The sequence below is a fragment of the Notothenia coriiceps genome, unplaced genomic scaffold (assembly GCF_000735185.1).
Source record: "Notothenia coriiceps isolate Sejong01 unplaced genomic scaffold, NC01 NC01_scaffold00033383, whole genome shotgun sequence".
Classification (NCBI taxonomy): Eukaryota; Metazoa; Chordata; class Actinopteri; order Perciformes; family Nototheniidae; genus Notothenia; species Notothenia coriiceps.
In genome coordinates, this window is record NW_011366084.1 from 100,862 (window position 1) to 128,446 (window position 27,585).

The 27,585-nt window shown below is 40.4% G+C and overlaps 1 protein-coding gene across 1 annotated transcript; it reads right to left on the minus strand.

Annotated features, from left to right (window-relative positions):
- Positions 1–1,509: 1,509 nt before the first annotated feature.
- On the minus strand, positions 1,510–24,547 carry LOC104961480 (phosphatidylcholine:ceramide cholinephosphotransferase 1). Its single transcript, XM_010789775.1, has 6 exons — positions 24,456–24,547; positions 9,665–10,544; positions 7,478–7,595; positions 5,810–5,963; positions 4,653–4,819; positions 1,510–3,998 (listed from the first exon to the last, which is right to left on the minus strand). The coding sequence occupies exons 2-6, from the start codon at positions 10,267–10,269 to the stop codon at positions 3,822–3,824; spliced, it is 1,221 nt and encodes a 406-aa protein (XP_010788077.1). The 5' UTR covers positions 10,270–10,544; positions 24,456–24,547; the 3' UTR covers positions 1,510–3,821.
- Between the last annotated feature and the right edge of the window lie 3,038 nt (positions 24,548–27,585).

Here is a 27,585-nt window from a genome sequence, read left to right on the forward strand (position 1 = left end):
TTACTCCGTAGCAGCAGACAGTGTTTTGTGATGCTGTTGTGCAACTATAACACTTTCTCCAATTAAGGCACACGCTGTAAAAATGTACTTCTTACGGAACATCATTGATGGACATTGAAGGGGAGAAAATGTCCAGATTGGAAAACTGGCGGCTGCAGTGTGGAGAACGCCAGAGCAGCATGGTATCACATTATTTAGGAATAAAAATATGATTCCACCACTCTCATATGAAATGCAAGGTGGCAGTAATTAAGGACACAGCCTGCTTTCTGTCACAGTACAGATAAAACACTTGCGTATTTGAAATATTTTTAGCCACATTAAGCTATCTTGAGAGCATCACTGTGGCCTATTTAATGTCAGCAGAATCTAGGAGATGTTGAGAGCACAGTCCCACTCCCTCATTTGTGTACAGTAGTAATGCGTGGGAGTTCGGCTTGGCTGGACAGCTCAATCTCTCTGGGGTGCCAGCAAATTCTCCCACGGGCCAATGAGCCGGCTTCAGATAAATATATGCCCCCTTTTTTCATGCAGGGAATTATGAGAACACGTTGCTATTTTAGCAATTACAGAAAACTCTTCCAACCCCCTTTCAACTATTTGAAAAGAGGTCATGCTCTTATTACCTTTTGTTTTCTCTAGAGGCTGAGATTCCTCAATAACCGGCACGGATTAGTCATTTAATAATTAGCAAGATAAAAATGTTGAACATGTTTACTTTACATTTTAAAGAGTATGTTTACAACTTCATTTCCTGGATGAAAGTCAGTAGTTAACTTCACATTTTGGCTGTCTTAAAGTCAAGGAAAAAGGGTTAACAGGCTTTAACTGTGAGTGTTGGGATGCCTTATGAACATACATTTTTCTGACAGCGAAAAACTTTAGGTTGTTTTTATTAAGAGATGTATTTGTGTTTTGTCTGTACTCTTCTTCTTGCTTGGGAATCAGTTGGTTGCCACAACTGATTCCCAAGCAGTAAGAAGACTTATTTTGTAATTATTTTATAATCATAAAAATGATTATTTTGTTAATAATTTCCAAACGGATTATATTTTCTAAGAACCATAACCTTTAGACGCCATTTTAGGCCATTTTAAGTTATTACAAAAAAAGTCTAACAATGGATACATGGGACTGGAAAGTGTAAATGTCAGTGTGTTTATTCGAAAACCTTATGCTCAGCAGACTATAAAACATCTGGCTGGATGAGAGGTTACAAAAAGACTCAAGTTGGAAACATTAGCGAGACATGATGGAAAGGTTACCAAGAAAAGCCACAATGAATGGAGGAAGTGACTGTCAGACATACTTGCAGTAGGTGGAGTGCACAAATACAAACAGGAAGCAAAATGACATTTGGGAGGAGAGCGCGCCCCCCCCCTCACTGTACGGGTCTTATTTCATTTAACTCAATGTGTCCATCTGCTGGCTGTTAGTGGGTCTGCCATGACGTCATCTCAGAAGAAATTGTGGTAAATATAGAAAGAAAAAGGCAGACAGCAAATCAAATACATTTTAGTAAAAGGTTTTATTCAAAAGCATCCCAAGTACAATCCTTTATCATATCTTACAAACATCTGGTATATGCACAAACAAAGGACAACATGGGTGAGAAGTTTACAGAGGAACATATAGGATGACGAACGTTAAAAAAACTAAAAAAAAAAACTACTTGATTGGCAAACTAAAATACAAAAAAACTTAAACCGTCATCCTTATCAAAGCTCTCGAAACATTATGAGAGAGCCGTGTTAGGGCTGATATTTCAAACACTATCTAAAAGCAAAACGAAGCCGAATGTGAGGAACCTGCTGTGCTCTTAAAGAGAAACCGTTCTGTTAAAGTGAAATGATTGTAAAGGAAGGAGGGTACGCCTGGACTGTCATTTGTCTTAAACATTAAGACTCTTGCTGGCATTGAAATTAATTAGACTCTTAGAAATAATGTTATACTCACGCTCTTCTTTTGAAAACTCAAAGAAAGATACATAACTTTTATTTATTTGGGATTTGTATAATCTAAAGCTTAGTGCAGTTTTTCTTCCTCAAAGCTTTTCAGTTTAATTTGAAATTCCACAATCTTTCCCTCTATAGATAAACGTGTGCAATATTTACTCTTTACAGTTCAGTCAGTTATAAAGCAAAATTCAACATAATTAGGATTATCAATAAGTACGCATTTTCACATTCATGGAAATCAATGTTTTCCTGCACACACACACACAGGGGCCGTTTCTCAATGTTGAGTATACCTGCTGCAGAGCCACTATTTCAAGTATACTACGTCATCGAGTGGCGCCACTCGATGACGTAGTATACTTGAAATAGTGGCTCTGCAGCAGGTTACTCGACAATGAGAAACGGCCCGGGCCAAACCAGCTCTGTGCGTCATGCTTCAGCCTCTTCCCCACACACAGGTTCCACGTTGAGTGTTAGCTACTTCTAGATTTGGCGTAGCACTAAAAAGGAAGCAGTGTAGAACATACACCGTCTTAAAACTGGAAGATAGCAGCTTGATTTAGTCGGAGATAAACCGTAGAGATTACAGACATGCTCAGAAACTTTACCTCAAGCTTCTGTTTTTCTGACATTCCCAAAACTCAGATCACAACTATCCTCTAGATCTCCTCACCACCACCAGAGGTTATAAGACCAGACAGTAATGGAGATCATTCAGGATCTAAAATGGGACTCGATGTGGGGAACAAGCGTGGGGTTCATTAACTGAGCAAGAGACGCTGCTATGATGCAAAAAGACATGTCGAGAAGCAGAGAAACATCTTCATTTTCCAACCAGGCAGTGATTCTTAGCAGATAACTAGTGGTGGAAAGTAAAACCAGCATACAACTGAACATCAACGATCGGGCTTTCATGGCTGGTGCTGGTTAAAGACTGATTGGTACATTTAAATGATACTGACATTTAAAAAAAGGATACACAATTAACAGTCATTTTTTCTGCATTAACAAACTAAGCACGAATAGACATTGTCAAGCATTAATAAATAAACGGGACATATCACTCACTGCACTGAATTTTGGGAAAACCAATTCTCTGGTAAGGCTGGCGTAGTTGTTTTTACATTCATGGGAACGAGACTGTTAACCAAGTACCGCCTCGTACTCGCCGAGAGACACAAGACACATAGTACTTGAACTGTTTTACAATCAAGCTAAGAAAGGCACTGGAATAATGTTACACCACATCGGATTCTTATGCTCTCAGTTATCCATCTTGAAAAAGGTAAAAATCTAAAAATCTTTTGTTGGACATCATTTGTTTTTGAAAAATAAAGTTTGACATACTTAAAAACATTATTTTTTGCACCTTTGACTCATTTTAGCAAGGACCGTTTACAAAAAGTAATTTGCTATAAAAAGAAAACAACAAAAATGTGCTTATGGCATTTTGCTTATCAAATCAGAATTTGATTGACACCATTTGCACTGAAAAATCTTGTAAGAACATGAAGACATTAACTATGGTTTTGTGCAGAGAAAAAAACGTTTGAGTCCTTGAGGCCAAAAATATTTTAGTAGTTTGAGGAAATGCTTCGTAATCTGTGACCCACGAGGAAGAAGACACAAAACAAATATAAATTAGTGCTCTGTGTTGACGGATACTACCAGAAGAGAAATAGAAACAAAATATATATACACTAACAGAAACAAAAATACTAAGTGGGTCACAGTGCTACCCATTTGGACAGGGTCTGTTTCCTAGAGGTGACAGGACAGCGCTACATTGAAGCGTGCCGCCCTCCTCGGGGAGAAACAGCCCTTTTGGAAGTCATAGTCCTCGCCGGCTTTGAATGATTTGGGTCACTGGACCTCCAGTTTGCTGTACTTCACGCCGCGGCTCCACTGCAGCGACCGCCATGACAGCGGCAGCTGATAGTTACGAGGAACCATCCCGCTGACGTTCTCCTCGAAGAACTGGAACAGTCTGTACCACCAGACCCGCGAGAACGGGTTACTCTGCGATGTCTCCTTCAGCGACTGAAACAAACGCAACAACAAATAAATGACATGTAAATTAAGTGTGGACCTTGAATACCGGGCACGCATTGAGGAACCAAGACTTGTATCGAGTCATTTACTTCACATTCTTCCAAGACTTCTGTCCTTTTGCATCATGTCAACTGTACTTTTTGTTTGAGTGGACATTTTTAAGATACAATGTTGATCATAGCTAAAATAATAAACCAGACAAGAATATGTTTATTCTGGCTTAAAAACTAAACTAAATACCTAAAAACTCAAGAACAGTCATCACAACTAAGTGTAAATTCCTGTAAAGTTAAATATATTTAAGTAATACATGGATATTTTCAGAAATATTGTTGCCTTCTTTGAAATATAGGAAAACTACTCTCTTGTCTGTATGGCTGGAAGCTACAGCTTATGTAATACTGCATCCTATCTTAATCATTCAAGACCAAAGCACAAGTGTAAAACAAAAGTGTTGTCTACAAGTTGGCTGAAGACTCATATTTAGGATAAAGTTATGAGTGGTATTGATCTTCTCACACTAAAAAGCCAGCAACCAAGGTAACAAGCCTTTAACTTAAAATGTTGAGGCTGTCCTTTTAAGGCAATTTACTTTACTTACTTATTTCCAACTACAAATGACAACAACTAAAAAAAACTCACCTGCTGGTTGGCCATGGTGTGGTACCACCAAAAGAGGCGTGTAGTGATAAAATATGCAACCACCACATCCACAGTGTAGTGGTCATGAGCCAGGAGGATGCAGAAAATCCCAACAGCGCTCAAGCTCCAGCAGAACCAGTGGTACCACCAGAACCGCTTGGGGGAATCTGCCAATTAAAAAGGTACAAAATAAATGGTTAATATGGGAGAAACACAGATCAAACCCAGCAGTGTCAACTCTAGAGGAGACCAAATCATTGTTAACAGCTCATCATCAGCCTGTGAGAGTCAGCTGTTCACTTTGGCTTTTCTACAGAAATATTAAACAAGCTGTTCTCCATTTCACCACAAGAGGGCGCTGCTGTGGTGGACAAGCATTGCAGTAGCATGTGATGTAGCAGGAGGGAGAGACATTTACCGAAAGTGTCGTAAAATTACATTAACCAATGGGGTTCAAATAATCCTGACTTCTGACACTCTCCGCTCTGCGGTTAACCAAGGAGCGCTTTGCAAACCAGATTAGTCACGTAACAGAAACACCTGCCGAGGTTATGCAACAGAGCAATGTCCCAATGCACGACACTCGCATGATGCAGGTTTCCTGCTCATTTCCGTTATCATTTATCAAGTGTTACAAAAGCATAAACACATGGTTTAACAGCCTGGTGACAATTTAAGAATAGTACATCCTTATTTTGATATCTAAACTGATATTGCAATACATTATTACTTTGAAACAACATGCATAACATTAATCTGGCTGCTACTTAGAAATTATTTATCTAATATATCATATTCCAATAACTTTTATATAGACTCTTATAGCACTATTTCACTTTTTTTTTTACGATTTTACTTTTTGTATTTACTATTTACTTGCACTATTTTCTTTCTGTTTATCTGTTTTATTGTGTTGCACTGTTGGAGGAGCCTGTGACCTAAGATTGTCATCGTCATAACTACACTCTAGCTATGTTCGTATGACCAATAAAAGCATTGAACCTTGAGTTCTTGCAGATGGGTTTGTGGCGATGATCTGCTTAAAATGTGTAAATAGAAAGATAGACTTTGAGGAAGTGAAAGGAGCTTCATTTGTGGCATTAAAGTAGAAGCCACCCGGTACATGCTTCCTGAAGTATAGGCACAGTGGAACTTACACTCCTTGATGAAGAGGTATGTTAGCGTTAGCATGACTGTGTGGCCACTGTACAGATAATCTCCACACATGGTGTGGGACCCTGTGATGGAGAGGCCCCCACCAGCAATCATCTTCATTATTCTCCTCATCTGCGCCTCCCAGTTCCCGAGAAGCTGAAAGACACACAGACAGTCATTATCTTCTTAGGGTTCCTAATAACAGTACAATTACTAACAGTTTTCCTGGAAGCTCACAAAGAATGATGTCTAAAAGTAGGATGTAGAGTGGGCGGTAACACCTAATCAGATATTTAGTGGAAAAGAAAGAAAGAGACCCTCTTCAAATATTTCCTCTACAGGATTACTACTTGTACTCTTTTTAAATAGCAGAAGTGAAAATACTCATGTAAGAATGTCTCGATGTATTTACAGTTAAAACAGGACTTGAAGGTAGTGGAAGGGTGTAGAGCAGGGGCGTCAAACTCAAATACACAGTGGGCCAAAATAAAAAATAAAAATCGGTACTCGTCGAGGGCCGGACTAGTTAAATGTTTATTGCAAAATGTATTGAAATGAACTTATTACACATATTAAACCTGGAACTAACAAAGCTTAAATTATTGCCTATAAAAACAACATTAAACATTAAATAATCAGTTTCATTCATTTCTTATGGCTCTATCTGCAGCTTTTCCAGAGTCATTTCTTATGATTACATTTTTCCACAGGCCGACAACAGCTTCAAAAAAACTATTTCCTTCAAAGAAAAAAACAAACAGGCCGTGTTGTCGTGAGAGAAAAAGTGCAGAAGGAAACATACATTAAACTCAGTGTGCTGCTCTGTGATGCTAGCTCAAGCAGATACTTGGCATTTCATCTTGGGTGCAAGTTCATCAATGTTTGGAGTCAGGCTCTGAGCTGAGGAAATCCTCAGGATTGAGTGAAGGTGTGCGTGCAATATACCGGAGGCCCAGATCTCATAGTAATTCAAAATGATCCTGCGGGCCGAAATTAAATTCCACCTAGGGCCTGATTTGGCCCCCGGGCCTTGAGTTTGACACATGTGGTGTAGAACATGTTTGACTTTAACACTAGAGGCCATGGATCAATACAAGTTTTCCCCATGACCTTGCAGTTCTAACAATCCTGACATTTTGATAACAATGATATTTCACTAAACTCAAAGAGAGCATTTCCCATAACTGCATTTTTACTTTATGAAGGCTTTTGGGTTTATGATGTGTGCACCCATATGTATATATCATTGGTGTTTTGTTTCCTGTCAGCACAAGCATAAAGAAAACTCAATGACACTACAAAATTCAAAGTTGTATTTGTATTATTTATCTCACTTTGCACTATTCTATTTATTAAAACATAATATTTTGTATTCCAATTATCCAACAGAAACACTGCACACACTGCACAGTTTGTGTTTTCTACTAGAGCCTTTGATAATAACAGGACATTGAGAAAGTGAAGCCACCACTTGAAGCCCCTCGCAATATAACAGACACACACATATCTTATGACGGGCGGTCAGCGAAGAGCACTCAGAGGCTTTCAGCTTTAACAAGAGGAATACTTTTTTTGCTCAATCTGCCCATTCAGCATGTTATATAAGGGAGAAGTCTTTCAAGCTCAACAAAGCTGCAATGGCGAGAGAAATGAAAGTGTGTGAATGATACCTTTGGAGAGCATTTGAAGTGCATCCCGGGAACAGGCAGAGTGGTGATGTACATTGTAATACACCGGTACAGATAGAGTGTGCCAACAATGAAGAAGAATCGCCTGCCTATAATTGACCTGGAAAAAAGACAAAGAATATTAATAATACGTTTTTTTTTAGGTGTGTGTCAAACTACTAACTCAACACTACTTAAGTATCGTGGTATTATGTTCTGTGATACAGTATTGATTCTCAAAAACACTGTATAGACATTTTTTATTAATTTACAAGCAAATATTTGTGAGAGTTAGTTTTGTACTGTGCCACCATGTCACGTAGTGATCATCTTCTCAATAAAACATCTTTGCTGATGTTTTTTTCCAGTCTTCTGGCCAATCAGAATCCGGCAAGATTGTTGCCGGAAGTCCCCACGGAGAATAACTATTCTTTATACATCCATAGGCACAACTTCAGATAAAAAAGAACACATAATGAAATATGACCACCGGTTTGATGATTGACAGGTCACAGAACAATGGGAGCTATCTACCCTTATCCACAATTTAAAGTAAGTCACACAGACTATCTCCTCTTTGCTCTTCTCTCTGTGTGGAGCAGCAAGCTGTCAGAACCAGGGGGTGTCGCCTGGACCTGAAAACATTCGGGGCTTAGCCCACAGTGGCTACAGTGGAATGTTCTACTGCAACACTCCCCACACGCACACACACAGTACATCAGCGACTGTTACAATGAAGGCTCGATAGTCAGTTCACGGCATATAGGCAGGGGAAAGAAAGTGCTATTTTTTATGAGTGAAGGACGGACCTCACCTCCTCTAGGGGGGTCCGAGGGGATGCTCCTCCGGGAAGATTTTTTTTGAAATATTGAAGTTAAAAGCATCAATCTGGTGCACTTTGAGAGCAACATGGAGAGATCTATGGATACATCTCTCAACACATCACATTACATTTTAGCTGACACTTTTATCCAAAGCGACTTACAATTACAGGGACATTCTCCCTGGAGTAACTAAGGGCTAAGTGCCTTACTCAAGGGCACACTAGTGGTGGTGTTCCAGGCGGGAACACCCATATGAAACAGAACTGTAAACAGATTTTCTTTATGGATATTTTACAAATCACTCCCCTTTTAAACTGTATTCTTGTTTTACTGCCATATAGTAGATTTCATAACTGTTTTTCCTTTATTCTCTTATTTTTTTTATAACGATATGAAGGTGTGCCGCAGAGATAATCTGTTGAATCATTTGTGACCAAACCGTTTGAGACCCACTGAGATAACTTGGACTAAAGTTAACTATCTAAACACTCAAGAGTCCTTTGTTTAGCTCACCTGAGCCTCTCAGTCTGAGAGGACTCTCCTCCAGCTTGTTGTGGAACAAACCGCTCCTTATGTCTGTTAGTGCAGCTAGCTAACCAGATGCTAACAACACGGTCCCTGCTGGCACCGGTCCCTCTCTCTCCCCCTCTCACACTAAATGACACACACACACACACACACACACACACACACACACACACACACACACACACACACACACACACACACCTCTCTGATTGGTCTGGTGTCTTGCCTCTGTTGCATTCACTGAACACGGGAAATTAGAGATCTACCGTCCTCTCTTGTGTCATGATGAGGTTCACGTAAAGCACGGTTAATGTATTATATTACTGAGGGAGAATTGACGGGGCTACAGAAAAAACCCAGGCCAGGCAACGCCACTGGTCAGAACAAAGTGAAAAACAAACAATGGCATATTATTAATATGTCGGGTAGTAATAGATTTATTTATTTTCTTCTCACAGTGTACCAGAATGCGTCGTTTATATGTTAGTATTTCAAAAAGTTTCCTGGGGGACAATTCCCCCAGACCCCCTTTCTGGGGTTGGGTTTTCAGCATGTGTACCTTTTTATGTTAGTTCAGCTTTGATTCCATCAACTCATTAAACCTTTTATAAAAAGCATACTTTAGTTCTGTGAAGGGATACAAGGGATATATGCACTGTACTTCATTTTAATTAATAATATATGCTGAAAAGCGTATATATATATATATATATATATTACAGCACGATTTTTGTTGAATAGATTTGATTGGTTCAAAATATCAGGTTGCGATTTATTGACAAAGGAACAAGTGGGTCCCGAGGCCTGACCAGTTGAGAACCACTGTGCTAGACTGTACCTGTGCTTGAGTAGAATCCACTGTATCAGCCAGAGTCCCACCAGCAGCATGCCGTTAATCTCACAGATGGAGAAGGCCCACTCCACCCTGTTGAACAGGTCAAAGAACTTATCGGGCAGCGGGGGGGTGTGCTCCTTTGGCGGTACTCTCTCGTGGACCACTGAAATTACGATGGTGGTGGTAACAAAGCACACCACCGCGTAGGCAAACGCTATGCCCGTCTTCCCCCACTCGGTCGGGAAGCAGGGCCGCGTGGTTTCGTTCATAGGGATGGGGATGTGGACCATCTCCATCCTGTAGTCCTTCATGCCGTTCCTCTGAGGCTTGCTAGTCCCGTTAGGTAGCCCCCCAGCGTGTCCGTTTGCGTGGCCGTTTTTGTGATCCTCGATGTGAGTCTCTATCCGCAGCGTCTCCAGTCGCTCCAACAGCTGCTGCCCGCCGTCAGACGACACGAGCGACAAGGGGGACCTGTGGAAATCTGCCTCGTTGAGCCTGAGCAGACCGGGACCGTCCGTCTGACGGAGGGCGTCGATGTACTCCAGCATCCCCTCTTTGCTCAGCCAGTCATAGACATCTTCTGCAGACCATGCTGCCACATTCTTCATCTTGGCCAGTGGGCAATGTGGGGGATCAGGAGGGTCCTCAAGACTAGAGGGGAGGGTTCACGAGAGGCTTGGCGGACTATGGGGCGCTGGTAGATCCTCTCCAGTTTTGGCACATTGTGTTTCTTGCACCCAGAGGGAGCCAAGCCTCCTCTCGAAGTGAAAAGCGGGAGTGAGCAGCGGTCACTCAGAATCAGGGCCGAGAGAGAGCAGGCGAACCACAGTGGCCTCCTTTGGCTTTCTTCACCTCATCAGCTCTTCCCCCTCACGCTGCACCCCTGTAAAAAAAAAGGAAGGATACAATGCTGTGAATCTGAACAAAGTCATAACTGCTTACACAACTCCACTGGGTGTGTCACGGACCGGATGCCTGGTCAGACCTGGAAGCTAGTGTGTAAACTCTGGATAGTAGAGCAGCATGACACAGGTTGTTTGGCCAACTCTGAGCTGCTGAAAATCACAGATGAATTATTCAAGTCATTGTAGAGCTTTTACAACAATAACAGCAACATGAAGACTCAATCGATCAGCAAGTTTCCGGTATTTATTCTACACTAGTGGTCATAATTAAGTAGAAACATCCTGAGTGGATTATTACATGACCACTGTATCCACTGAGAGAGTGTCTACATACACAACAACTGCATGCTGTGGTACTGTGGAGTGAGGTTGGGCGTCTAGATAAATATACTAGTTGGGTCTTTGCCAGTTGTTTTGGGTGATTTGCACTTCCAACTTCCTGAAATAAGGGTTTGTTTCCAACCTACCAGAGATTGTGATTGTTGGCAGTGGCAAGAAGGATTTAGTAACTCATTTTGTTTCTGTCGAGGTAAAAGGAGTTTGTATTCAATGATCTGCCACACAGAGTACAAGCCTGTCACTCTGTCTATCCCTTTTGTTGCATGGATTTGGGCAAGGCTTTTGTGGAACCTCCCACACTATTGGGTTACTGGTTAGAAAACAATATTTTTGGACAAACAAATAAATCAAAATGTCTTCACTTAAACAAATTAAAGTAGCTTATAGCAGATAAAAACCCTATCTAATACGTTATATCATAGATCCTGTTTTTGTTTGTTTTCCATAGTGTGTATGTTTCTCATCCAGCCTTCAGGCAACAGCACAGGTTAACAAGGAGATGAACTCACATCTGTTGCATATCACACGCTTGTTTATAGAGCACGATGTCGGTGGGGGAAACAGGATGGTCCTGCTCGTGTTCGGGGGAGTCAGAGATACAGCTGGAGAGCACTAATCTACTGCATGGATGTGAGGAAAGAGGGAGGATAGGAGGGGAAACAGACTGCGAGAAGGAACTCATAAATCAGAGTGAAGGTCAGCGCCGAGCACGGAGAGAACGCAACCCCTGTGTGGCGGGCAGTCAGCCAACAGTCAGGCCCCCGCACGGCTAAGACAGCTCAGGCCACTAGCAGCTAAACACACTGGCAGGCTGAATGGTTGGCAGGACAACAAACTGCACATCAGTATCTCACCTCAGAGGCCTGTTTATTGAGGCCAGATAGATGGGCTATACAGTGAACAGCACTGACACCTGGCGTCATATTTATTCCTGCTGAGTCCTCGAGGACCATATGGCCGAATAACCCAACAACTCTAACATATAAACACTAGAAAGCAAGTGTAAAAATAAACATATGCATAGCATGCAAACAGCACAGCAGGAGCGCCGTCATTGCAACAGCGTATCTACGTGACAACCCAGCTGTGTACCTTCACATGGTGCAAAGAGTTCAAAGAAGAGCAGTATGTAGTGCAAATAAAGAGACACATAAAGACAAAGGGCACTCGCACCGCTCTGTGAACAGAAGACGATTGAGACGGATCAAAGATTAGCTATCACTGACTCAGCTGTGAAGCAGGACCTTTGGTATGTGAAGCAGCTTAGAGAAGAAATAATCTCACTCCGCTAAACTGGGGAGAGGGGGAAACTAATCCTGGAACTAATGAACTAACCTGCATTCAAGCATGCTGAATAGTCTTCCAGAAATCATGGAAATGAGTGTTAAATTAGGATGACTTTTGCCATTGATATGCTGACATTGCATGAGCATTTGCATAACTATTTGGGTAGTGTTTCTTTGCTGGAGTGCTGGACAGGTAGAAAATGAAAGTAATGTGGAGAACTGAATTACACTTCCTTGGCTGTAACAACACTGCAGAAAAACAAAGGTTGTGGAAAATACATTTTCTCCCCAGCAAATCTTCGTGTGCTGTCGATAACCAACACCTGATGACTACACAGCAGGCTTTGATAAAGGTTCCTGTCAGATGATAAACAGATGTGAATCTTCAGGACAATATTGTTTGAAGGCAAAGCGCTACAGAAACAAAGGGAAGTCTGGAAATGCTTAAGCCTTATTACGTTGTGAATTTTGAAGTCAAAAGAAACATTGAAGGTACTACCTGAACAATTTCACCTTGAAAGCCTTTTGTATCCCTTCAGAACATATTACAATTTGTTTAAGCGTGTGGGTGAGTGTTTGTCATGGTGTTTAGGGAAGTAGCCTTTGTTTTACCTAAAAAGCTGAGAATCGTTTAAAGGGATACACCCAAAATGTGTCTGTAAAAAGTCTGTAGTTACCGCCGGTAGCAGGCTGTGCTCAGCTCCGATGTTTATATGGATTCATAGATTATAAAAGTGACAAGTACAGACTCAAAGTCCCAATGTACATTTTAAAACACTAGGTACGATATCATCAATTGTTCACTTCAGTTAATCTTCACTCAAAATTCTACCAAGTCTCGGTTCTCTAATTGTTTGGAGGAAGTGGAGCATCAGGTGTGCTTTTTTCTGTGGAGCTTCACTACAAGCAGGGGCGCCGTAAGGGGGTGAAAGGTTAGGACGATTCTAAGGGCCCGTGACTGACAGGGGCCCCAAACATTTTTAGAACATTAAGAACAATTTTTTAAGTAACCTTTCATCAATCAACAATTAACATTAATATAAAGTTAAATTGATAATGTAATCACTACACTTACGATTCATTTCACTTTTTTTCTGCCAAAAGTTAATTATCCAAAGCCTCTGTACACCCCTCTCTATTTACATGTAATGGTTTGGTCCTGCCTCCAAATGCTGTGCGGCACCGCTCTTTCTGGCAAAGAGTGAGAGCATGTGAGGAGCAGGGATGTTAGTTCTTACGTGTGTGCCATGTCTCAACCACACAAAGTCAGGCTTTCAAGAAAGAAAAGAAAGGAGAGAAAGACAAGAGAGAGGGACTAAAGGGCGACAATATGTCACCCAGTTTTTCAAAAGAAAAGGTGGGTGGTCCATGGTGGAAATTAGTCTGTTAGCTTAGCTTAGTCCATTGTAAATAATAATTGTAATGTTTTGCTGACATTAAGTACTGTTAATATCTTCACAGAAAATGAAGAGGTTTTTCATTTCACTCCTCTTTTAGCTGACATTTAATAAATGCAGGTACATTTTTAGCAGCTATTCATACTAAATCAGTTGTCCCTCCCCCTGGTGCCAGGACCAACAGATCCATATTCAGGCTCCGCAGCGCTGTCCCCCCATAATGCTTTGCAGTCTTGCAAGGCTGGACTTCAAGGACTTGATCAGTGACTTAGCCTGTAAGAAGGCTAGGCGCTGGACTCTTGGCTGAGCAAGGGCTCGCAATAACTGTTGAAGGGCAAAGCTATGGTAGCGATATTGGATCACACAGAAGACGCATGATGAGAAAAAGACTGAGAACAGGTAATAGGCTCTAATTTAGCACCACCATCAGGCCTTTTCACTTCCATTTCCGTTTTGTTGTCCGTTTACACTTTAATACCCGCTTATTTTGTAGTTGGTATGTATTTTATTTAATAAAAAAATCTGCTGCTTATGTTTTTTTTTTTGTTATGGCATTTTATAAATGATAATATTGGTGTTAATGTTCACTTTATTTTAATTTNAGAGGTCATGTATATTTAAGTTATATTTATTTAGATTTATGAATGTTCCATTCATAAATGTTATTAAAAAGGCATGTACACCATAAAAGATGACTATTGAGATCTATTGTCAGGAATGTTAGTCTTATATCAAATAGTGAATTCTACTGTAGAATGTTGCACGTCTGCCCAGTGTTATATGTTCACAGCTCAGTGTCAGTAAGTATTGTGCGGTTAGTATTGGACTACAAGATAGAGGCAAGCCTGTACAGGTAAAGTTATTTAAAGCATAAATGAGTGGGTTGGGTTCTGGAGGTGTGGTTACAACAATTGTGCTTGGTTGGCGTGGCCTGGGTCTGGTGGTGGGGGGGCCCAATTTGATATCTTTTCATGGGGCCCAAAATCCCTGGCAGCGCCCCTGACTACAAGAACCCTTCTTCAAGATTGGCTTTGTAGAGTTTCCTTATAAACAGAAAAAGGTTCATGTTCACATTTAGTATTACTCACCAAAACATTGCAATGAATGTATTTAACAGATAATTCAAGTGCCCTTCCTGTCTCCTATATTTGCAAATATGTATTAAAAAGTATTTTGGATAAAAGTTAAGTGGCTTGCAGTATTCCTGTTCCCTGCCTTTGAGCGCCTATTGTTCGTATCTTGAGCTGTTATCACTACTTTTTGATCAGTGAACTCCACGGGGCACCTTAAAGATCCAGTATGATTCTCCTGATGACTTGCCAGACCTTCTCCCCACCACACCTCGCCGACTGTGTACCAACCATTTCTGTAACCTTCTAAGAATCTGTCATTGTAGTCCGTTAGTGTGGTAGTTGAGAAATGAGCCTGAGTTTTACGTTGTCTCTCTAGCTGTTTTCTTTCTTATTGAAACATCACAGGCATTTTGCACTCTTATGGAAACAATCATGTTCCATGCACTTCTGTGACTTGTGTGAGAGTTAACTAATCTTCAGTAGTTACGCTTATATTGTTGAAGGTCAGAATGACGTGTCAGGTACACCGAAAAATGGGGTTGGGCTCTGTTCAAAAATAAGCATTTCCTGTTGTTGCACATTTTCCACCCAATTACGCATAACAGGAGGTAAATGTGTTCATTAAAAAAAATGATGGATTTGAAACTGCAATTAGAACTGTGTCATACTCAAATAGAAAATGTCAAAAGAAAAGTGACTGCAATTTCCGCTCATGTGGTAAGTCTTTCCACTCAGGAAGTTTGGTGGGGCAGCGCAGAGAGGAAGAGGGGGACGCGTGGTTCCACACAAGGCGGTAAATGTTACATCACTGCAAAAGATCCCTCTCAGGGTCAACAATCTGGCAAGCCGACACAAACAAACAGACACCATCCAAAGCCCATCTTTAGGCAGTCAAGAGTGGTATGGAATGACTCCTTCACGATGGCTTTCAGAGAAGAGGAAAGAAGGGTCAGTTTGGGTGTGTCAACTAGAAACTGCTACAAGTTTCGGATGACATGCAGAAACTTAACATTTTCTGCGTAAATAGCAGCCCACATTTACTCTAAAGTTTATTATACAAAACAAACTATTTGGCTAACACTTTAAAGCAGTCTGAATTTAAGACTTTGAGCTTCATTATAAAAAGGGCGGCCGTGCTACACACCCTCTTCTCCTTTCATCGGCTCAACAGCATTAGCCTCAGGAGGGAGGAAGAGTGTTTCTCTGACCTGTCGCCACCTTCTGTCTTGTAGTTTCCACCTTTTCTTTAGCTTTTCTCCCTGCATGTTAAGAGCCAACAACTATTTAGTACTTTCACCGTGGGCACTCTAATGCTGCACATGTGTTTCCCAGTAAACTTGTTTTCCATTGGGAAACGCATAATCTACATAATATGTGGCCTATTACTGAACAAATGAAGGTCATCTCTTAGGTAACAGCAGTCAATATAAGGACTTTTCACAACAGCATGTCTGTACTTGAGCTTTGTGGCAGAACCAAACCTCAAACTTTCCTGCAGGGTAGTGTCGTCATCAATTGAAACTCAACCCAACCCTAGGCATAACTAGATGGAATATAATTCATCCATCCTTAAAGCACACTAACCCATTGCTGATCATAGCTTTAACCTTTAACATACATTTCAAATGAGGTTAGTGAAAACCAGAAAAGGTTCCGCAAACCCTGATGAATTAGGAATCAAACACTCTATGGTTACAGCAGAACAAAAGAAGAAGCTGAATGCATAAAGATTAGAATACCGGTATTCTGTTTCGCTGGGTACAATCTGTCAGACACACTCACCAGGTCACTCAATATGTCTGTTTCTGGTAATGTTTGACATGACTTCAAAGTTGCAATCATCCACCTAGGTATGTCCGGGCAAATTCATTGCGTCTTTGTATACCACTGTATTGACTCGTTGGCCAAGTATTGTTTTATGATGATTGCATCTGTGACGTACCATTGCCAAAGCAAAGTTTCCTCATGAGGACAATAAAATAGATTTCATAAATGCACCCGCACTGCGAGGGGGACCCAAGTTCCCATCAGCAAAAACATGTCGGTTTGCTATCCTGGCTCCTAAATGATGGAATGAGCTCCCCATTGAAATCAGGACAGCAGAAAGCTTACACATCTTCCGGCGCAGACTGAAAACTCATCTCTTTCCACTCCACTTCGAGCGACAGAATAAAAAATAAAAAATTAATAACAAAGCACTTATATACTAATAAAGGACTGGCTTATCTAAAGCCAGTTGAGTAGCACTTGAAATGTTTTGGTTCTATGAAACCTGATGTACTTATATGATTCTGTTTTCTTCAAGTTTGTATCTTCTTGGTCGAATGCACTTTGGATAAAAGCGTCAGCTAAATGTAATATTAAGAGATGCCCCATCACAAACCGCCAACTGACTCGCGTGTCGGAACTGTAAACCCAAAATTACCATCATTCATAAAGCCCAAACGAATGGTCCTGTTCATCGTTTAACCGATACTTCTATTTGACAGCTAGTGTTGCATATAAGCTGGATGTTTGTGATACAATAAACAAAATGGCCAAATATTTGAACAGAGCAAGCCAGATAGCGCAAAGAATGTCACAAAGGCCAAGAAAAAGATTATATTCTCAGTACGAAGTTTTTAGAAAGGAATGCTTTGTTTGACCTCTCTGTGTTGTGTCCTAAGGGTGTTGTTGCCCTGTTCTTTATACACACACTTTTTGAAAGAGTAGTATCTCTTTACAGGTTCTTATCTTGTGAGGCAAGCGGACAATGGTTGAACAACAAGCTCTCACCTGTATCCCTTTACACATTCAATACAAATGCCCTACAGGTAGACAACACAAGGCCAATATTTACACAACTGGACCAGCATGTTTAAAGTGATGATGGTTAAATATGAACTGTGTATGATCCTGGTTACAAAGTAACTCAGCACTATTATAATTATGATTGTATACACCCAGCTTAAAAGAGCAAGGTGTTGTAACAGGTATCATTTCTAAGAAACTCAGTTCACAAGTCTGAAAACTGTGGTGAGAATCCAGACTATATGCAGGAATCCTGAAGTCAAATGCAATACCTTTTAAGACCTTTTTAAGACTCTTTCCATACATTTTAAGACCTCATCGCCACTTCGAGTTTTAACCGGTTACATTGGCGATACACTTTACTATATACAGTATTGATTGTCCTTCCTCCTTATCTTCCAACCATTTGGACGCAAACTTGCATTTCGCCATGACGATGTTGTTTAACAACCGGCGCTATCGAGCAGCAGTCAGTGAGCTTGCGATGTCCTGTTCAGATGACGTTAAATCCAACGGGATGCCATAAATAAACTACACAGAATCACACTACACACTACGCAATGATTACATTCAGGCAAACTGTAGAATACAACCTCTTTGGACAATTCATATACTTATGGAAAACAAGCTACAAAATGTAATACCTTGGAAAATGCTGTTTAATAGCCTTAGTTTTCGCTAAATTGATTTATCAACTTTTAATACTTTTTAAGACCCCACGCCCACGGACCCCCTGAAATCACTCAAACACCTTAGGCAACTTCCATTATAAACGTATTCGATGCTCAGCGACCAGCAGTGCATACACAGCCTTTCTTCGTTCAACTATTTAAGAAGGACAGACTAAATGAAACGGTGTTGGGCTTCAGTGACCACAAAGCAGATTAATAACACGCTTGGAATGTGCAGTATTTTAGAGATTAAGGGTCAATTTACCTAAAGATCACTAGAAAACAAAACAAACATTTTACCACTTACTCCATGGTGATAGTTTGTTTTACTTCTGCCACCAACCAAATTGAAGTTGAACCGATTTACCTTAAATTGTTTGACTACTAAAAAAGGATCATAAACATGTCTTTCAACTTGCATACGCTTACAGATAACATTGATTTCATTGAGTAATTTACTTACAAAATCTATTTCTACTTACTATACATGCTCTGTTGTTTCTAAAACAATTTCCCAAATTGGGATCAATAAAATACCATCTTATCTTATAACTCACACAAATGTCTTGTTTATAGCAAACAATGTATATATGAAATAAACAATACATGACATCAATACATCACATGATGGTATTGACTGTATAATCATGCTGTTGTTTTGTATACAAGCAAACAATCACTGTTGATGCATCTGTAGATTGTAGAAATTAGCCGTGGAGCCATCAAGACCAAACTCAACATGATGGAGGAGGGGTCTCTCAGTGCAAGATGGCCTTTAAAAGTAAACTTAACAAAGCACAGGCATCATTTTAAAATGCACCGACCCATGCTTCCATGCTTAGTTTCCTATGGTTAAGAAATGTGCAATCTACGTCCTCCTTGAGCAACAGATAAGTCAGGTCAAGGAACATTGACCTATACAGCAATCTATCAAATAACATATGCCACGTTGACACGCATACAACCGTTCCTGGAGACATGGAAGCACGTCCTGGGGGGTATACTACGAAGCAGGATTTTTGCTTAGCCGGCTAACTTCAGGGAAAACTCGGGGTTTTCTTCTCTTTTTAACGGGCTAGATCTCCATGGTAACTGATGCTGTGCGGCTAACCTGCCCCGGAGCAGGTTAGGTTGCAGGCTAAGAGATCAACTCAGTGAAAGCACTGCCTGCTGACCAATCAGAGCTCAGTGTGCAGAGTTTAAAGCAATCAAGTCATATTACAGGAGAAAGGAAATACAGAAAAGCTGCCGTTGCAGGAAAGACGGCCGGCAAAAATCACCGANTCCTTATCTGAGTCAGCTGAGCCGTATCTGGCCGTGCAACACTCAGTGTCACATACTGTATGCAGAAGTATTATTTTAAGCAACACATTAAGTTGACGAAACACTCGAGTCAAATGTAATGAAAGTCAGATCCACTCGTGTCTTAGGCAGTGATATCATAAACCTGTTAATGTACGCATTCAAACACTTTTTCTTTTACCAGCTGTATTCACCTTGCAGGTGCAGCTATGTGGCTTTGATCCTGGATAAAGTGTTTAAGTCATGTTTAAAGTTTAACTTCTTCATATGTCTAATATTATAGTTGACTTTTCATTCAGGAAGTATGACGCTGCGCTGTCAGTACGCTTCTCCATGTTTTTGATTGGTCGAATGCTCCAAATACCACCCCTTTCATGTGAACGCGCACCTAACTAGATAGGGCACGGTTGGCTTGAGCGATCCACTCGATAACCCGCGTCGTAGTACCGTTTAGCGAGAGCGCGTATGTTTTGGATTAGGCCAACCGGCTAACTCAAACATATCCAGGTTAGGTTGAACCAGCTTCGTAGTACAGGCCTCTGTTCATAGACTCATATTAAATCAATCATTCCATTGTAATTTTGGAACATCTTGTCAGATACAAGGTCTCCACACTATCACACAAGCTATTCAAGGAAAGGAATAGTATGAACCGGAGAAATGTAACATTGTGATGACCTTGAATGACTTCAGTTACAGTGAACGAAGACCACAAGCAGCGAGGTCTTATATTTGATGTGTCAGGGAATAATCCATCTGCTAGGCTAGCCATAACAGTTGACAACAGAATCTCCAAAACATGCATGACATAACATCCTCCCACAATACTGGCTAGAAATATGGTCAGAAATCTACACAAAAATGTTTCTATTGTGGGCACTTTAAAGTCTGCTCAACTGGGATCAATTATCCAAGCCTGTGTTGTTAGCAAACAAACTAAACTACATTAAAGTGTGGTATAATTTGATTTACAGTTTTAAAAAAAGACACTATTGAAAATTCCATTTCATAATATTTATTTTTAGCGATTTTCATTCCTTGGCAAAGACGGTTCATTTAAAATGAGTGACTAAATACCTGGAAACTGTTTATTTGACTACCATGTTGCAAAACCACTCAGCTGATCTGGCATATTGCTACTAGGAAAATCAGGACATATGATGATATCTACAATGCCAAATAAACCTATTCTTTATCATCACTGGCCTTAGCAACCGTGCAATCACAGAACAATATTATATCCTATCAGTCTGTTAACTAACAGAGCAAACTGTTATGCCAAGGGTAAAGATGAGACAAGGCATAAAGCAGGGAAAGCTCTTGCAGAAGTCTCGGGGGGGCTGAGCTGCGCGGCACAACAACCCCTGTACTCATAGGTGAGATATGCTAATGAGACCTGTGGCTTTATGAGTCACTCATTAGGACGGCAGGCCCTCTCGGCCCCAGAGAACCAACACTTTCCCCTGCATGTGGTGCAGTTGTATCTAAGATAGCACCCGAAGGACCTGCTGTCAACTGGGGGTAATCAGTGTGTTCATATACAAACTTTCCGAACTGCAAAGGTCCACAGCAGTGGCGGCTTGATATATTTGTATGGACTTTGCACATTTTGGTAGTAATTTCCTAACTTTTTTTTAAATAGATGACACAAAAAAATTGTGATTCTTAATTATTACCTTGTTTGAGAGTCCTTAAAGACAGTCGTAAAAAGTACTTTAATTTAAAGAGACTGGAGATAGCACATCAAAAATCTTGCAGGTTACCGTCTTTTAAACAACACACCACTACGTTTAAACAGTGATAAGGTTTTAAATTGTATGCTGTGTTTATGTTGTTTTATGCTTTATTATTAGTCTGTATTTCAAATTCCTCTATAATAATATGGTTTTAATCTATGTATCTTTAAGAAATATTGTGACCAGCCTGCTATTGGCCAAAGTCACACCAGCTACTCTCAAAATAGCATCATGATGCATTTTGCATTTAAAATAGGTCATAAAGTGCTAAAATTAGGTCAGGAGCCGGTCTAGGGCAATTACGCTTCTTTGGTGTTTACTGACTAATTATATTGGTATGCCTTCATTAACACAAAACAACGGTAGGAGCTTTATTAACAAAGGTGGAATGTAGGAGGTCCCCTGAGTGAAGGAAGACATCTGAAACAAGTCAGGACAAGGGGATACGGAGCTCAGGTGTAAGCAGGCCAGGTAATTGCACCAAACACACAAAGAACGATGGCCTCACAGCAGTGGCTTGCTCTACTTAACATTCCAAACCGATACTACCACTCCCCTCCTTGTCCACAAGCATTTGTCATGTACCCGCATCACTTGCTGGAACATAGGGCCTTAAATTAAAATCCTTTCTATTTGTATAACGGGGCAAATTTCACTTAAAGTCATTTAAATTCTGTCCCAAAGGTGTTATAGAAATGTTATCTTATATTTGGACAATTCATTTTCAGAAATAGACAAAACAGGGTACTTGTGGGTTATCTGTTGCCACTTTTTAAACGGCCTAACCTAACCCTCTCAAATATTCATTTGGGGTATTTAGAGAGTCTGAAAAAAAAAAAAAAAAAAAGTGCTTATTTAGAGTCTGAAAAAGCAAAAAGTGCATATTTAGAGAGTCTGGAAAAAAAAAAAATTTAAAAATGGGGCGACAGGCAACCCAGGTGTATCCAAAACAGGCTACTTCAAAGTGCTACTAGCCTATATTTCAGCAGTTGTAGGCCACAGGAAACTAGGACGTCATGTGATTGGCAGTAAAACTTCATGCATTTCTAATTATGGTAGAAACAAGATTAAAGCCATTACAAACAAATTCTCTGGAGGAAAACCTATGAAAGATATAAAATGATCAATGGCTATTGGTTGGCACTAACGTTGTACTGCTATAGGCCATCATAACAAAAAGGCCAAGGCCATCAGCTAACAGCATTAAACCCTAGCTGTGGTTTGAGTGTTGAGGCTCAAGTAGCTGACAAGAGCAGATTCAAACATTTGCAATAGTGGTATTGTTATAGTAAAGACCAATAAGAGTGTGCAGTGCCAAATGTCTAATTGTAGATGCATGACAACCCACACAGTGATTTATTTTTGTATCTGAAGTCCTTTTGTAGCATATTTAAAACCCAACTGAAAGCTAAATGTATGTTGGCCACATATTAGGGCTACATGTTTTACTTACAGTTCCTTAATTGTCAGTGAATGAAGTTTATTTGTGTCAACTGGACAAAGAGGAATACACCTTTTATTCCTAGAAAAGGTAGCTTTAATAAGATCATACTGGTGAATGTAATGCAGCTTTAAACTGCCGACCATATAACATCAGCTGAACATCTTCTCCATTATGTTCTGAGAGATAAAAGCAAACATCAATAAGAGGGATGCTATTACCAGTTATCTATGGAATATCTGGGTTTGACTAATTCATCCGTCATATCCAGTAAAGACAAGCTGTTTCCATTCATAAAAATTACACTGGCCTCTTGTGTCTTAAAGTAATCTGTGCCTATGAATGTAACAAACAGCCACTGTGGTGAAGGAGGAGGGTAACATCCAGAGTAAAAACAACAACACTTGTTTTCCTCTTCCAAAACCAGAAAACGTAATAAAAGCGCTAACTGATAAATGTCCTGATGTCCAAAGACAACAAAGCAGTTTTTCTAGAGGATGTCAATATGTTTAGTTGTCAGAATAGAGCATTTTTTAAGGCTGAATCACAGCTGTGGCTACAGAAAACACATTTTTTTCACTTGATGATGGTCTGAAATGCTTTGCCTTGGCAATGAGGCTTCCTCGGCAACTGGGCTGGATGCATTGACAACAATAAACCCCATTGACTCACTATACAGATTTTGCATGCTTTGGCACTGACTGCAGCCAGTCATACTGTTTGTGTCTGTGAAAAGTTGCTTTCTCACCAGTTCCGCCACAAAAGCACCTCTGTGTATTCTGACCGATGTCTCTGTCGGCTCAGCTGTCTACACAGGCGTTTTACTGCTTTACTGTATCTTGAGTTAGCCGTCATACACAGCATGTCAGCGGTGGCTTTTCTCCAAAAACGACACAACTGTTCAAACATATGGGATCACAGTTCCCCCCCTTTTCCTCTTAAGGGACAGGGACGTGTCAACAATTTGAGGGGAAACAGTGAGGTCACCGGTTCCGCTGTGCTTTTAAAGAGAATACACGAAGCTAAACATCTGACCCTGCCAGGAATCACATAATTGACTACCAATAATAACTGAGTTAATATTTACAGAAAGAGACAGCAACTGAATACATATGATATACCGCGATTGAATGCATACGTTGGTAGGCACACGTGTGAGCGTTACCTCAACACCATGGCTGACACAGGTGGTTTAATGTGCTTAAATCATTGCTCTCATTCACACCAGGGCCTCAGCAACCATTGTATAGAGTGGTTTAAGAGCTTATAGTCTGAACACCTAAAAATAGATAGGCAAGCTGGCGTCTTCTGTGCTTTAGCTTGCTAGCTCGCTAGCCAACACACAGCCAGGGCTCTTGGATTCATAGCGCGGTTTTGGGTAATTAGCTACATGCTTGTAGAATACTAGAAATGTTTTCATATGTATTAGTAACCTTAATATCAACTAACGCGAGATCACAGCAGCGCAAACCGATATTAAGGTTAGCTTCTTTGCCAATTACATTGGGTCGGGATTCACGATAACGGGAGAGGGTTTTGTCGACAACTGATACAATGTTTCAGCACAAGGCCAGTGAGCAGCACTAGTTAACGCTAGTTTACACTACGTTAGGCGATAGATTAAACGTCAAGAAGTAGTCTGTCAAAAAGCGAAGACGTAGAGAAATTTAGCGAAACATAATACAACGGTGAGTTTTTTTTACTCAGTTAGTGCTACAGCATTAACTAACTGTTACTTTACCACGACTTGGAGCCACAGTGTTAAGTGACCAAACACATACACAAGGAGGGCTCAGCGGATCGCTTTGTCTTCTTTCGATAAATGAGTAGTACATATGAGTGTAATGTATGTACCTTGCTGTGGAAATGTTGAAGGACTTCTCTTCAAATAGTAGTGGCGATCACCGCAATGTGGCTCACGTCCCTCTGTGGGTCTCTCCGGTGTTTTCATGGGTAGGCGGTGTGAATGGAGAATCTGGGAGTTCCCTACATACCGTCACCCGTGCTGCCTTCACGTACTAGCTGAAATGTTGTACTATACGAGACATATGAACGATACAAAAAGATGGAATGCGTCGCATGGGTTGCAACAACACAAACAAAACAACACTACGATGGACTTCACATTTCATGGCATATTTCTTGGTTTTTATTTAGGCAAAGGATGCGTGAGAAGACATGTTACCACCATGGGAGCTCTAAAGTTGTAGCACAGGAGGAGCATTTGAATGCAGCAACAGTGTTTAATGCATATCATTTAGCTTTTTAGATTAAAAAACATACTAAAGTACACTCTTTGTTGTGAGAGTTTTTAACCAAAGCAGAATGCAGTGGGGTTTGAACATGTGACCCCCTGAACACCAAGGCTCTATCCACTGCGCCAGGGCTGGGGAACAGTATTGCGAGGGGGGGCAAGAAACGAGAAGAAGGGGGAAGAAGAAAAAGAGGGAGAAAGAGAGGAAAAAGAGAAAAAGAGGAGAAAAAAACGATTCTCTTGCTCCCTGTTTCCCTTCTGTAGCATGTAAAAGTATTTATATACAGAAGTACTTTAATAAAGACCAACAACGTATGCGTTTGTTGACTAATAACACTTGTGTTATGCAGTTAACCATTAACACATTTCTATTAAATATTATATATTTCTAATAAATATTAAGTAAAACGTATCTACTTCTTTCAAGTTTATTACATACAATTATTATTATTTTCTTTATCAGGGATAGTTTTGAAGTAACCAATATGGACCTGTATTGAAGCTCATGGTTTGTGTGCTGTGGATAAATAATTAAATGTAACCATTACATTTAATATGAACTAAGAAGGTATTGGTGTTATAATGTATTTCTTTTAACAAACAAAGAGAAAACCTATAGAAATTCTAAACATAGCACTCCACTCAATTATTGGACAGTCACGTACTTGATAGAACCAAACCTTTATTTTAAAGTAGTTCAACTTAATACAATGTAAAACAACCCATACAAGTAAGTAAGGTGCAGTATAACAAAATAACACTCTAAATGAGTTTTAACATAAAATAAACATTATCATAAACTTAATAAAATATATACATATCATATATATATAAATAAATATCAAACTATACACCGAACTATATACATAAATAAGTGTCCAGTGTCCATGCCTCTGGTGGGGGGGATATACATGTTGTTATGTCCTCCAACCATGGCACAATGTAGTTCACTACTCCCTGTACTTTGCAGTGTCCAGTGTCCGCTGTCCCAAACCTCCCACACCTTCACACGTGTTGGGCAGTACTTTGTGGGTCAGTGTTTGGCTGTATGGAGCAGGAGCAGGACTAGGAGCAGGAAAAGCAGAGAGGCTGGCCTTCAGAGCCTGTGGAGCAGCGACCAGGACAGGACTCACTGGTGTATATATCATGGAGCCCAAAGGTGGAGCAGGGAAGAGCTGCAACACCACCTGAGGACCTGAGGGTGGAGCAGGGAACAGCTACATCTCCACCTGAGGGCCTGAGGGTGGAGCAGGGAACAGCTACATCTCCACCTGAGGGCCTGAGGGTGGAGCAGGGAACAGCTGCTCCACCTTGCTTTGATGCTTTGTGATCTGGAATGTGACAACAGCGAAGTTGAGGCATTTATTAGAAATGATCTATAGCAGTTCATGTTTCCAGATTTGTAACCGAACACATTTATAATAAAAACTAGTTTTTAATGCTATTGTTTATAAGAGAGTTTAACAAACATGGCAGAATCAAATACACCAGTCACGTTGTATACTGAACTTTTTTTGGTTGGCCCTCCAAATATTTAAGATGGGAACCCACATGGTGGAGGGTGGATGCTGGCCTTGGGATATGGGTCATGTGGGGAAGAGGATATCCCCGCCTGCCGTGACATGGACAGCACCCAGGAGACTGCTTTTGGGAGGATGGCTGCGGCCTCTGGGGGGCTCCCTGGCCAGACAACAAGGGAGGAGGCTGGGGGCCGTTGGAGGTCAAACTACTGGGGGGTAATATAGACATGTAGCATGAGGCATTTTCTTAATCGAAACTATCCATCTTATGTTTTTAGTCTGGAGTGAGTCAACCTCAGTTGTAAATCCTTTGAATTGACTAATTTTGCCGAGTAAATTTGTAAATGTTCATTAATATACTTGATCATATGTGGATTATAAGTAATAGGTTACACATGTTTTTACTTTTTAATTTCTGACAGAGGTCCCAACGCTCACTTCCCCCGTTTCCTTGGGAGCGGGTTTTCCCGATGCCCTGAGGCCAAAGCCCCCGTCTCCCATTCCGCAATCATCCCATTCTTTATGGCTATAGGTTTTACGTGATCATCTAAACTTGAAGTAAAAAGTAACCAGTGCAAGTGTTAGAGAGAATATCACGCCAAAGGAACACAACTGAACACCATGGTTAACCAATTAGTTGTATAAAGGTTGATCTACACATATAATCATGGGTATAAACACACATCAATGTTCCATAAACGGTGAAGGTTTATCCCTTTTTATCCATAATTGGCAGGTTGATATATGTATATTGAATTACAATAATGTAATGTTATACTACAGTATATAGCGCTATTTCAAAGTATATATTCACAATTACATGTAACCTTTCCGGTGAGCATATAACACAACTTTCATCATATTAGTGCGAGCACGAGCCCCCATATCTCACTATTAATATCATATAATGATATGTATACTTTAGCGGGTCTCGGGTATGAACACAATAAGACTGGTAAACACAGGTAAACTCCAGAAAACGCCAACCAGAAATCAAATAGGCCATCTTAAAACAAATCCTGGTAAAGTAACAAAGGTAAGCCTTATTAAACACATGTAGTGGAGGTAAAAGTTACACCATTTACTTTGATTGATAGTGGAGTACGAAGTTACACAGTAGGAAAAATGGAAACCACTCAAGTGAAAGTACAAGTTCTCAGAATTCCTACCTGGTAAGTACAGTACTATGAGTAAATGTTCTTTAGTTTAC

Excerpts from the sequence above, each read along its gene's own strand:
- LOC104961480 (XM_010789775.1), bottom strand. The coding sequence starts at position 10,269 with ATGAAGAATGTGGCAGCATGGTCTGCAGAAGATGTCTATGACTGGCTG. Across the intron at positions 4,820-5,809 it reads ATACCTCTTCATCAAGGAGT|ATTCCCCCAAGCGGTTCTGG; the intron begins GTAAGTTCCACT and ends TTTAATTGGCAG. Across the intron at positions 3,999-4,652 it reads ACACCATGGCCAACCAGCAG|TCGCTGAAGGAGACATCGCA; the intron begins GTGAGTTTTTTT and ends CGTTTGTTTCAG.